At 35.3% G+C, this 13,305-nt stretch overlaps 1 protein-coding gene across 1 annotated transcript in view; it reads right to left on the reverse strand.

The window, feature by feature from the left end:
• Positions 1-13,305, reverse strand: part of LOC124640866 (NGFI-A-binding protein homolog) — a 34,291-nt gene that overhangs the window by 8,507 nt on the left and 12,479 nt on the right. Inside the window, exons 2-4 of the mRNA XM_047178806.1 lie at positions 3,068-3,169; positions 887-1,647; positions 461-588 (exon numbers count right to left, since the gene is read on the reverse strand). Coding sequence (XP_047034762.1) covers positions 461-588; positions 887-1,647; positions 3,068-3,169 — 991 coding nt within the window. The remainder of the gene's footprint in view (positions 1-460; positions 589-886; positions 1,648-3,067; positions 3,170-13,305) is intronic.

The following is a 13,305-nucleotide window of genomic DNA, read 5'->3' on the forward strand; positions in this document are numbered from 1 at the left end:
CATTTACTACTTTTGGTGATCATTTACTACTTTTGGGATAACAATGATTTATTTGGACTCATTTTGCTTAAATAGGATAGCAGAATTTAAAAACTTTGGTTGTAATCTTACTTTAAAATGGTGGTTTAATTTTGGTGATCGTTTACTATTTTTGGCTTACGCATGATTTATTTTGGAGTAATTTCACTTAAATAGGATAGCAAAGTGTTAAAACTTTGGTGATAGTTTTACATTAAAATGCGAGTTTCATTTTGGTGATCATTTACTATTTTTGTCTGCTATTTGTTACTATATCTGGTGATCAGTTAAACATAAGCCATTTAAAAAATACCCTTGTCATTAATAAAATTAAAGTAAATTAACTAGTAGTGCGTGAATAAATGGCGATTTTTTCGTCTCTAGCCATCCTTAACAGCGTCATCATCATTCATTCCAAGACCTCAGGAGCAGTCCATCTTACCCGTGCTTGGAGTAGTGCAGGCCAGCTCTCCGCACGAGCTGCCTGGCGAGCGGGAACAGCTCGTCGCGCCGCGTCAGCAGCGCCGGCACGCAGCGGCAGATCTGAGCTGCTGCTTCGTTTACCATCACCTGGAGAACAAGATAATTGTGCTTATAGATACATCATTAATTAGGAAATGGGGAGTTTGTTGAGAGATTGTTTCATCCGTAAGTATGTGTTATAGTCATTCTTTGGTTGATTGCCATTCAGTTCAAGTCGTTAAAATTCGAAGTGCCACTTTTGAAACTCTTTTTAAGGTTTTGTATTTGTTTGAAGTAGGTATATTGAAAATTGTAAAATTGTAATGCCTATGTACGATTCTATGTTTATGTAAAATTGTATGTATTCTACGTTTTACAAGATAAAAGCATTTATGTAAAGACTTACCTCATGCAACGTTAACGGCTTCTCAGGTTTCCTCTTACAGTCAAACCTGCCGTATATCGCCGCGTACTTCCTAATTTCCTCCATCCTCCGAGGATCTGACTCCGGCATCATCATCACCAGCTCCAGATCCTTGCACATCTTTTTTTTAGTGTTCTGTGGTTTTGGCTCCAATTGTGGCAAGTGCTTGCTCAATTTCTCCGCAGCCGCCGACAATTTTTGTACATGAACATCTAAGAGGACTGGCGTGAGCTGAACTGGTGATGTGACTGAACTTGGACTGGATCCAGCCGAAGCTGGTGGACAGGCACTTTGTGGAGAGAAGGATCTAGAAGCTGTAGATGTTACAGGGGCTGCGGGCGCAGGGGACGGTGGTAATACTATTTTAGTAAAGGTATTCGCTTGGTGTACGGGACTGGCGTTGGGAGCTGATGCTGTTGAACCACAACTGTTCTCAGGAGCACCGGGAGAGGGACTGTACATTGGTCTACTGCTTTCTGGAGAAGCCACAGTTCTTGGCAAAACATTAGGGATGGAAGGAGGCATGTTTAGGAGTCTTTGGTTACATTGTATGAAGGGGTTTTCTGAAGGACATAAGTTAGGAACAATAGGGATTTGAAAGAGGGCTGGGTTGTTCACCCATTCTTGGAGAGCCTTTTGTAGGCGTCTGACGTGGAGAGGCTTGGAAGCCATGCCTACTAACGCCATGATTTCAAGGAATTCTTCCTCTCCAGCGTCGCAGAGTTGCTGTACGTCGTCTCCACCTGAAACGTTAAAGTAGAATAAGTTTAATAATTATACTTCATGCATAATGAATTCAAAAGAAGTAGGTATTGCAATGTCTCTTATCATAGTCTTAAAAAACTCGATCCAAGAAAGCGTAAGAATGAACTATTATTTCTCAGAGTCCAAAAAAAACGGACCGCGATAATCAGTTCTTTATTCACATGACAGAAAAAACCGGACCATTGTTGCAAACAGATAGATTAGTCCCATAAGCATTAATATGCAAGACTTTCTTGTGCCACCAGTTCATTTCGCTATGATTGTTCCACACAAAAACGTGAGATACAGTAAAAAAATACGAACTCACATACCCAGTTTTAATTTAGGCAAATATGCAAATACCTACGTGACCATTTTGCGAAAGGGCGCCGAGAAAAAAAACAAAAGAATAAGGCCTGACTGGCCAAACCCTTCCTTGGCTGGAGTCGAGTAATCGGCGGTATTAAAAAAGTAAAAGATTAAAAAAGTAATTTGCATGTCGACGCTGAGCGCGCGTTTTTTACCAATATGGAGATTTTGTTGCGTCGTTTTTTTGTTTTATCTTTTCCTTTATTTGGTTATGAGAAAGTGTTTTTTGTGATGTTCCTATGATCTTGTGTTTAGGGACATCTTATTATCTTTTGATAGCGTTTTTTATCTCGTCGTTTTTAATACCTAATTTCTGAAGACGAACCATAGTAACGGTTGTAGTACTATTATTTAAATGGAATATGATTTTACATGAGCTGTTTTTTATAATTCCTTCTACATAGGTATTTTATTCTCCTCTAGAACGAATCAAAACTAACATTAAATAAAATATAATTTTAAAGATTTTTTTAAAATATAATTTTAAGGATTTGTCGTGGTGGCCTAGTGGGTAAACCAACCTCTCAAGTATGAGGGCGCGGGTTCGATCCCAGGTCAGGCAAGTACCAATGCAACTTTTCTAAGTTTGTATGTACTTTCTAAGTATTATTAGACACCATTGACTGTGTTTCGGACGGCACGTTAAACTGTAGGTCCCGGCTGTCATAGAACATCCTTGGCAGTCGTTACGGGTAGTCAGAAGCCAGTAAGTCTGACACCAGTCTAACAAAGGGGTATCGGGTTGCCCGGGTAACTGGGTTGAGGAGGTCAGATAGGCAGTCGCTTCTTGTAAAGCACTGGTACTCAGCTGAATCCGGTTAGACTGGAAGCCGACCCCAACATGATTGGGAAAAAGGCTCGGAGGATGATGATTTAAAGATTTTTAAACTTTCGCGATTTGGACTTTTGTTCAAAATATGCGATCTATCTTTGCTATAACTTCTAACTGCCATTCCCAATATCCATAAGCAAAAAATAGACAGATAGAATATTATGTAACTGTTAATATCTAACTGTTAATATGTTTCATGGTACTGCAGGAATACCCACCCATCTCAAGCAGCGTGTCGTAATACGCCAGTAAACTGGCTCGCTGCATCACGCGGTACAACTGCAACTCTGCCTCGTTGGCCGGAGCTGATGTCACCACCACTGGAACGAGAAGATAATTTATATAATTTTAAATGTAAGGTGTTTTCAAATACCAATGCTATTATAACACTTATGTAACAATAGAAATTGATAATAAAATAAGATTGATAAAAAAGGTACAACTATAACAAAAAAGAATAGAGAAGATTGGAAGAAAGAGAGATGACGATAAAGCCATTAAAATGTGCCTTGTACGCATATTACTTAATTTCAGCAGTACATTGATAAACTTGGTGTATGTTGACGACCTATTTATTGCTTTTTGTCTTTATAATTTTCATTTCATATATCTATGTTCTGTGCCCTATAGGTAAGCATGTACAAATCCATTTATGAAAAATATGCGCTAATAAGCTTAATCGTCAACATTCTTCAAAAATTAGCACCCAATCATTCACAACATATTTTAAAATACGAAAAACGTTCTAGAACATACACGCCGATGATTTGCGTGCCCCAAACAATTTGAACAGTCAGAAATCGCGTGAGGAGAAGCACATATAAAAAATCACCCCTTTTTAATACCAACCCCTGCTATTACCGAAAAGAATAGAGAACGAAGACCGTTGAAATAAAAATAAATGAATAAGTTTTACATAAAGACTCCTTTGTTAACTGACGGGTTAACCAATGCGATGTGTGCGCGGGAAAAATATCGATCAGGGTTGCCATAAAAAAAATGGTGACACCCCTAACGGTGCACTATTGGTTTTTGTGTAGTAAAAAAAAAATGTGGGGTGGTTAGACTCCACCCCGGGGCTCAGGTAAAAATTTTATATAATACAAAAAAAATGATGAAAAAATGGGTCGTCGTTGCAAAGGTTTACGTATGGTTTTTAATACATAGATAAGCTAGCTACATAAAATAAATTGTTTATGTAAATTGTATATGTAGAAGTTGCGATTGCAAAAAATTGTTTACCTACTTTTGAAATGTTTGTTTCTTGGTGTATCCTTCTTTTAAACCGCAAATTGACTGGCCTACATTTTTTGTTCAACAAGGATAATGCGTCGTATAAAAGTCAATGTTAATATATAAAAAAAATACTTGACATGATTTCATATAAAAACTACAGACACATTTTTGTAGATTTCTTAAGAAACATGTTCTGGGGTAAATTTTTCCTTATAGTGCTAGTAAAAAAAACGATTTACCTACCTAACATGTAAATAAAGTAAGAACCAAATAAAATTATTCAAAACAGATTAAACAATATTAAAATCATTTTTTATATTTCTACAAAAAACAAAAAAAAAGCTTCACATCGAATCTGTGAGAACTCCTTACTACAAACTTAACCCTATCTTAGCCGACGGTACTTTTTTGAGCACTAAAAAAACTATTTCTCACTCAAACGATGTCCAAAAAACGCATTTACATAATCTTTTTGAGTAAAAAAATCGCCACAGCCGAGCAGTTGTATGCAAATTTTATTTTGATTTAGCAAAGGGGTAGCATCGACCACAGTGAGCACTTTTGTCTTTTTTTTATCTGTTTAACCCCTCTGCTCGACAAGGTTTTGACATATGACTTTACCGTTGATTCGGCGGGATATTTTGAATCGCGACATGGAACTCAAAAATTTGTACTAACTTTCAACACATAAATTCTAAGTCCGTAATGCCTGATCAGAAGTATTTTAACTATAACTTTAGAGCTCACTTATTTGACAACAACGTGCGAAGGTCAAATGGGGTCAGTTAATTCAGAAATAGATAATAATTACGGTGTTTCTAAGTCTATCGAAAAGTTAGGCATTTCAAATTTGGTGAAAACTTACCAATAAATAATCGCATCACTTTCTCAAACACATCACAAACGTCATATTTATAACATTTTCAATCCGTTGCAATACATTTCGTGCACTTATTTATGATTCATAACTAAAAAATCAGCACATAAAATACACAATAAAAATGAACAATTTACAAGATCAAAGTCAAGTAGAGTTTGGAACAGAGTACATTTTTTTTTTTCAATCAGCGGTGTGCATTCGATACCTAAATCGGATGTTTATTATAAATAATCGAATACCAATTTTATATATATTTTTTAATAGAAACTTATTTCAATTTTATTTCTTAATTTTAAATTATAGGTTCAATTTGTTTTTGTTGTGAAGAAAAAATATTAAAGTTTTATGAAAGTTTTTAGCATAGGTAAAATTTTTATACTGGGTGTCCCATAAGTCCTTTGAATTTTAAATTTCGAATAAAATTCAGATGGCGCGCCGGAATGGCGCGCGGGGTGCGGGGATAGCATCAACGGTCTTTCAGGAAAGTTTTATCGGAGCAGACCGTGGTTTTTGTGTGCGTGAGTCACAACAATGATTCGGCCACCATTGCGCGGCGTAAAGGACATTGGGCGAGATGTTTGAATGTTGGTCTACTCCCCCTCTAGTAATGAGTCATACATCATTTGAAAGGTCGTCTATTTAAGCGTTACATTTTGTACTTACATACTACTTACCAATTCTTAGTACTTTAGATGTTAGAACATGTTTAAGGTTTTTTATCGATAGTTAGTTTCAAGTCCTTAGATTCCTTCTCTAGTAATTAATTATATATCACTGGAAAGGCCTTTTTAAATCGAACATTTCGTACTTAAATACCTCTAACAAATTGTCAGTACCTAAGAAGCTACAGTAGATTTTAGACATAGTTATTATTTCACTAAACATGGTCCAACTCCCTAAATACTAACAAATGACAATCGCCGCCGTACAAGAAAATACTTTATATAACATAAGCTTTCTATTGATGTATTACTTAATGCTAGAGGAGAGGTAGATCAAAACGCTCATTGTCCTTTGGTGGCGAAAAAAAATTGCTTCATTCCTCTAGGCATCGACTTAATATTTTTGATCCTAATGATCCCGCAGGACTTCTGAGGATCTGAGGCGGATGACGGGGAGTAGCGACCCCGCGCTTCTTTATAGCTTGTCGGTCAAAAATAATCTTTCTTGTTCTACTAGTCAATGCAATTTATTTGATACCCGTATTGACAGATTTGTGAAAAGAAAAATAAGTCAGCGGCGGCCATCTTTCTTCCATCTTGGACCAGCTTTCGATGAACAGCGAGTAGCAGTTCCGACTACCTATTTGCCCTTTCAAACAATAAAATCGTCATAAAATTTTGCGATAACTACACCTAACTACAGCTCTCGTCAAATAGCTTTGCCGCTCAGTTAAAAAGTCGGAAGTAACGAACCGCCATTAAGTTTGGCAGGACTACAGGAATTCTGTACATAAAACACCCGAAAAAATAAATAAGTCTTCAAAATTTGCGGTCTTCAGAAATCCTAAAAACCGAAAAAAAAAATATTCCGGCTACAACGTATTTTCTACCACTGATTTTCTAGCATTTTTTCAAAATAAATTAAGTCATTTTACTTTTCCTAATTTATTTTCAGATTATAGTATACAAAAGTGCAATTTAGTAATATTATAATATCAAATAATATAAAATTATTAAATCGATTCTTTATTTTAACGAATCGGATCATTCGATGCAAAACTTCTATCACCGTCGCCATCTTGTCTATGCGTCTTCAAATTTAAAAAAACAACAAATGTAAACAAACATGGCGAGTTCGATCAGAATTCCCGGTAATTACGATTGGATTTTCAAAAGGTATATTACTAAAGGGATGCTAAATATGAAAGGTTTGAATGCGTCAAAATAGTTTAAATTTATTTAGTTATTTTATTTAGTACTCACAAATACGGTTTGATTGGAAAGAAAATAAATATGAGCGTAAATAATTAGGAAAGTGTATGACTCATTCGCAGACCCCGATTGGGGTCTAAACCGAGCTTACGGTGACATTGATGTTCAGACCCCAATCGGGGTCCGCTACGGATTTGACGGTTAAAAAGTGGTCACGTAGACATTTGCATACATGTATTTATTACAAGTTAATTTTATGCATCTCTCACGATGTCTTGAAGTTTTTTGCTGATTAGTAAAAAGGTTTTTTTCTTGTCTCCAGTTTGTTCCACTTTTGTTTAATTAGCTTAGTGTACTTATTCGTGAGAAGGTATGGAAATAAGTTTTTTTTGAGTTGCATCTTCTATTTTGGGAAGAAGATTTTTTAAACTTGTAATTTTAGTTTTTTTTTGTTACTTTTTTGCAGTATTGAAGTCCTTTGCATACTTTGTGTGTCCTTAAGACATAGATGTGCAGTATTTTCAATAAGCAATGTATGATGGTATGAGGTTGGTATTATTTTTACCTTATTTTTTTATAAACCTGACATTTAAAAAGATTTTATGAACATAAATGAGTTTAAAAATCGAATCAATGATATGATATGTACTGTATATGCAAAGTTGTGTCCACTAATTAGGACCTCAAAAACCCACTCTCCTTTAATTGAAACATAAGAATGAGGAACTTTAAATAAAAAACAAAAGACAGTGTAACAGTATTTGCATACTGAAATGGCAGCAGTTGCACGCCGGTCATTTTTATCAAATCGTTGATCATTAAGAGCACACTGCAAACTTTTAGTCGGCCTATAGTTTGTTTGGGCTCATAAATCAGTATGAAGATGAATGGTAGCACGCACATTACACAGATCAGGTATTGGTTCACTATCAAGTCGACTGAAAACTTTCATTGAAATCAAGATTTTCTTCAAAATAAGTTTTTTCTAGCCGTCGGGTTTATATATTAAGAATTGTTGAAAGATTCTTCTAACCTACAGACAGACGTGTTGCTGGGGAGTTTGTTGCGCCACTTCTTCCCAGCACAAACACATAGGATAGAATGGAGGCTGTCTTTTGTAAAATTCTGACGTTCAAAAAACGCTGTTTTGCATAAACGATTTTTGATTTTGGTTCAACTGTCGGCCGACTGTTTAGTCTGAAGTCTGCGGGTATTCATAGAGTATGCAAATAGACTTCTATGGAAGAAAAGGTGGGGCGGAATGCTACTCGGGAGTGGAGAGCTGGTAGTCAGAGCAAAGGGGATGGTTTTTGTGACAAATTCTAGACATGTGTGCATAGTATGGCTTCATTAAATCCTATGGCGGCCAGGGTAATTAATTGTTTAAAGTAAATACAAGAATGGTAAAAAAGAAGCGAGGCAAACTGTAATACCTACATTTATTTAAAAGCAGGTTTTTTTACTCTATACAAGTAAGATAAAATTCGATAATTAGCCAAAATGTAAATGAAAACCGTAAAAATGTAAAAGACCCTTGTACCATAAATTAACATCTAGGTACACCCCTATTTCACACTAGACAAGACAAGATCCCACAAAATTCCAAACAAGCATCAAATTAATATCAAATGACATAAAATAATAACGGTTTAACAGATAAACTGAGTTAATTTCCGTAGAAGAAACAAATAATTAGCATAACAAAACTAAGTAAGTAATTACCTTCTCGGTTACCACAAAACACGTGCATCTCGCACCGTGCGAAAATACCGACTAATTCCTCAATACGATAATTAGCTTTTGAGGGTTAAATCGAAAGGAATTGATAAAAAAACTCGTTCTTTATTCTATGGCGTGTTCGCGCATAAATTGAACGCATCTTTATTTTGGCGGGATTGTCTTTGGGTTGGCGCGATGGCGCGAAATGTTTATGGAATTAATTTTGATGGATTGATAAATTCTTTAAGAAGACTGTATAGCGTCTGTATACTGTATAACCTTCGAAATTAAAATAAGACACTTTGCAATATCATTTTGCAAAGATTTAGCAGCCTTTGGTAGTAAGCAAGAATCTTTAACTAAAAAAAATAAATTAAATTAGTAGACAGATATTAATTATATGTAAGTAGGTATACTTGGGTACTTAATCAGGACTTAATATCAGTAATTGAAAGTAAATATTCACTCTTCCCACTCATGTGAGTAACTAAATAAAACAATTAGATCTAACAAAACCTTTGCAAATATGATTGAAAAAATCACGGTGAAAAGAATAATGGTACCTACCCATCTGACGATGCATCATATTATCACGGTTAAGATCAACGGATAAACAAAAACAGTCCGTTGTCACCATTATATAATTTGCATAAACCATACAAAACGAACTTGCTGAGAAATCACGCTAATGACAGCCAAGACAAAATGGCGGGGTGTGCCTGTGCATGACATTAGATCCTTACTAACACTTGTATTGTGATTGATATGCGTAATGCGTTATTTATGAATATTTATACGTCTTTACAGGTTGGTTTTTTCTTAAATTTTTTTTCGGATTTCTTCACAGTGTATGCGAATTTTGCGCCGGCGCATATTAAAACGGATGCGTATTTTTTATGAAAAAAAGGATCGTTAGATATGAATCACAGCGTAACGTATTTAATGGAACTTGCGAAGCTTTAATTTGCGGATTATTTTTAAGTTTTGCTAATGAAAATAGTTTTAATCATGGCCTAATTAATTGAAGTTAATTACTTACAGCTAATTGCTAATAGGTGAGGTCAAGTAGTGTCTCAATCGGTAGGCAAGTTTTCTAAAAGTATTTGTGAATTGCATTCAAAGAAGTATGTAGGTGCAATTTTAGGTATTTGCTGCTCTATACCCAAAGGTCAAAAGCGAAGAGTTCTTAGTAAGACACACTGTAGATTTCAAAATATTTTTTTTTGCTGTGTTGCTATTTTTTTAAATAATTATTATTCGTGATACGAAAGCAAGTTGCTTTAATTTACACACGAATTATTAACTTTTGAGCTTATCAATTTCTTAAACCACTTCTAAGGATTATGGTCCTCATTAAAATGCATAAAAGCAACTGATTGTATTTGATCTTTTTTATCGAAATCAAACTAATGACAGACACTTAAAAAATCTCGATTATAAAAATCCTAATTCCATATGACTTCCGCTGACGCTGGGTTATGAAAAAACCGACAAAAGACAATGACTCGTCGATTTACATACGAGATTAGACAGAAAAACTTTCTTCATACGAATTGGGGATCCACACAAAAAATATAAAACCTTCCTTCTGGTTGGTTGGAGTTTCTCTTAGCATTTTGAGACAGAAATCACTTGCAGAAAAGTAGAAAGAAAAGAATTTGGCACTTGTTTGTCCTAACGACAATGTTCTTGGTCATTATTTAATCTTTGTTGAGTTTGTTCTCTTCTCTATCCTTCAGCGTTTTTCAGCTGGACCGATTGAAAGGAAAGATATAGATATGTAGGTACTTAAGGCGAATTTGGTAAAAACCTTGGCAAAACAATATCTATTTCACCATCTTTCTTCTTACCTTTATCTGGCTGCCCAATAGGGCACCTTTATTCATTTAATAGTTCTTGCACTACTAAGTACAATGGCGGACTTAACTGTACGGAACCACCAACATTAGAGTATGTCTCATCAATTTTTTAGATCTTTACCAGCGATCGAAAGTGAGATTTTCGGGGCAGGTGCCGCTGACCCAGGCTTTTTCTAGTAATTAATCAGAGTTGCATCTGTTGGGTAATTACGACCCGCCGTTTGAAGGGTTAATCAAATATAATAAAGAAATTAGTTTGACCGGCATGTGTTTTTGTTCTTGGTATGTTTAAATTAGCTGGGTTAATTTTTGTGTAATTATTGCAGTAAAATTGTAGAATAATTTGTGCTAAACGCGGGGAATTGATTCGTCTCTGAGTTAAATTACGATTTCACAATTGATATCATGAACGACTGAACCGATTTGGCTATATGGTACTCGAGGAAAGTACATAGATAGATATAGAAAAAAACTCACTATTCCTTATAAATCATACAAATTAATTAGAAGGCCATCCACACCCATTCGGTTTCCTATCAACCTCAAACAACATAATTTATTTGTTTAAAAACAAATCTTATCTGTACAAATAAATAAAAATGTCTAATTTACCAAAACTATGTCACGATGGTGGAAATATTTCACTCTATCCAGGTGACCACCCGAGATTGTCAATAAATCGCCAACCCTATGGTTTTTATCGACGATTCTACAGATTCTACCCCGTTTTTTTGTGTTCAATAGGGTTGTCAAGTGAATTAAAAGATCCGCGTAAGGTTCGGATGACCGCAATGATATTATGAATTAAAAAAAGATTTGAGATGAGAATTCATAGTTGAAGTGATTACTTTCATTCACAATTGATTTCAATTAAGCAATTTTAGATCAGTGTGTTGAAAAGCATTTTTTACCCGCGGTTCCAGTGGCGTCCCGAAATAACTACTTCTCGCTACTAGATGAAAAGTATAAGTGTAAAAATCGATTTAGTAGTTTCAGTATACGTATTAGCAAAATAGATTAAAGTTTTTAACAAGATATTACTAGACAACCCTACATCAGAACCATGCTCTCATCCCTATCCATAACAAAAAACAGGTTTGTCTCGACCCCTGAGTAAAATGTAAAATGACCCAGTGCGCCACTGAACTATACCGCGCGCAAACAAACATCTCTACTAATAACGCGTGAAGGGAGATGAAGAGTTATTGAAATGAGTAGTAAATTTGACGCAGTTGTTAAAAGATTTGTTGGTTACTATTAGCTACGTATTTGTGAGTTAGTGTTGTAAGAGCTTAGTGTTCTGCTGTTATGGGCTAGTGGGAGAAATATGGGTATAATTCTTTTAAAATGCTGGTAATATATTTATTTTTGTCTTAAAAATAATTGAAATAAAAAGCCCTTTCGATTTCGGCTCTACTTCCAAAAATCCGGGACCAAATACATAGTCCCATGGCCTGGAAGAGACATATAGGTGAATTAAAATTATGTCAGCAGTATTAGGTATTTAATTTTCCTATTATAATACTACTACTAGACTATTTAAATAACTGCAAGAAGAAATATATACTAATTTACATAAAATCCTACACCACACAATAAGAATCAATCATCAAAGCCAAAGCCTTTGTTTTACCTCAAAAAGGCAATAAATTGACCCACAAACGTTTTTACCCCGAAGCGCCACTTAAGCCCCTACACATGTTGCTTCTCCATTATTCTGTCTAATTGATACCCTAGGCCTGGGGCCTCGTACTTAGCACCTTACAGTCGTTTTTCTAAGTTTTTTTTTCATAAAAAAATCGACTTCGAAATAATTAACGCTCTTTTTGACCACCGTCGACTGTGGTAGGGTTGAATTTATGTTTGAGGTTAGGGCTGTCAATTTTAAAATTCATTTTTGTCTATTATTAAGGTAGAATCGAATTTTAAAAAATGTTAAAACAACAGGAACTAAAAATACCCATAATAACAACAGAATCCAAAATCTGTCGCAACCTAAAAACTTTATTAGGTCAAAATAAAATAATGACACAAAAATCAACTTCCGTGTCCCTAAAAAAGTGTAACAAAAAGTTTGTAATGTCGGCCAACCCTATCCGTGGCGGCCATCTGTCAGTGAGTGACAGCGCGGGTTAACCCTTCAACGTCGCTGTTTACACTGGCTCCTATTGACACGCTCTACTAATTTAGGCGTTTTAGTGTTAAATGAAGTGCATTGCATGTACACTATAATTTTGTTTTACGTTGTTGTCATGTAAGTTCGTGTTGGGATATTATCTTTTAATTATGATCGTAATATATTATGTGTTCAGTGAGACACATTTATTAAATACTACCTAACTATGACATGTTTAGTCTTTCAAAACCCGCACGACGATGCCAGGAGCATTCTATAATTATTGAAACGATGTATTATGAATTATTCACACATCTATTCGATTCATAGACGAGTGACCCCAACCTTCATAGCACAAACTCTTGACCATGAGATCGACTGAACAATACAACCTCTTCCCAACCCTTGCAACATTCTCATACGTAACCGAACACTCTCGGTCCACGCAGTAATGAAGTTTTTATCTGTCCATATCCTCTCATTAAACTAAAACATCTTCCCGGATGTTAAATCCGAGGGTCACTTATTCCCACCCTTATACAGCACCTTACGTACACCAAAAACAAACTAATAATTTTTAATACTAGCAACCCTTCCGTGTTTTTTTCAAGTCTAGAGAACACCAGTCCATTCAACCTCTTCCGTGAGAACGTCAAACATGACCATAGAGAAAAAGTTTAGAGTAAAAAATAAAATGGGGGCGAGTGGACAGTTGTCGGATAAAAAGTTTCTTGCTTAGAAATGAATAATAAATAGGTTTGATGGCGTATTA

Source organism: Helicoverpa zea, chromosome 21, assembly GCF_022581195.2.
Source record: "Helicoverpa zea isolate HzStark_Cry1AcR chromosome 21, ilHelZeax1.1, whole genome shotgun sequence".
Classification (NCBI taxonomy): Eukaryota; Metazoa; Arthropoda; class Insecta; order Lepidoptera; family Noctuidae; genus Helicoverpa; species Helicoverpa zea.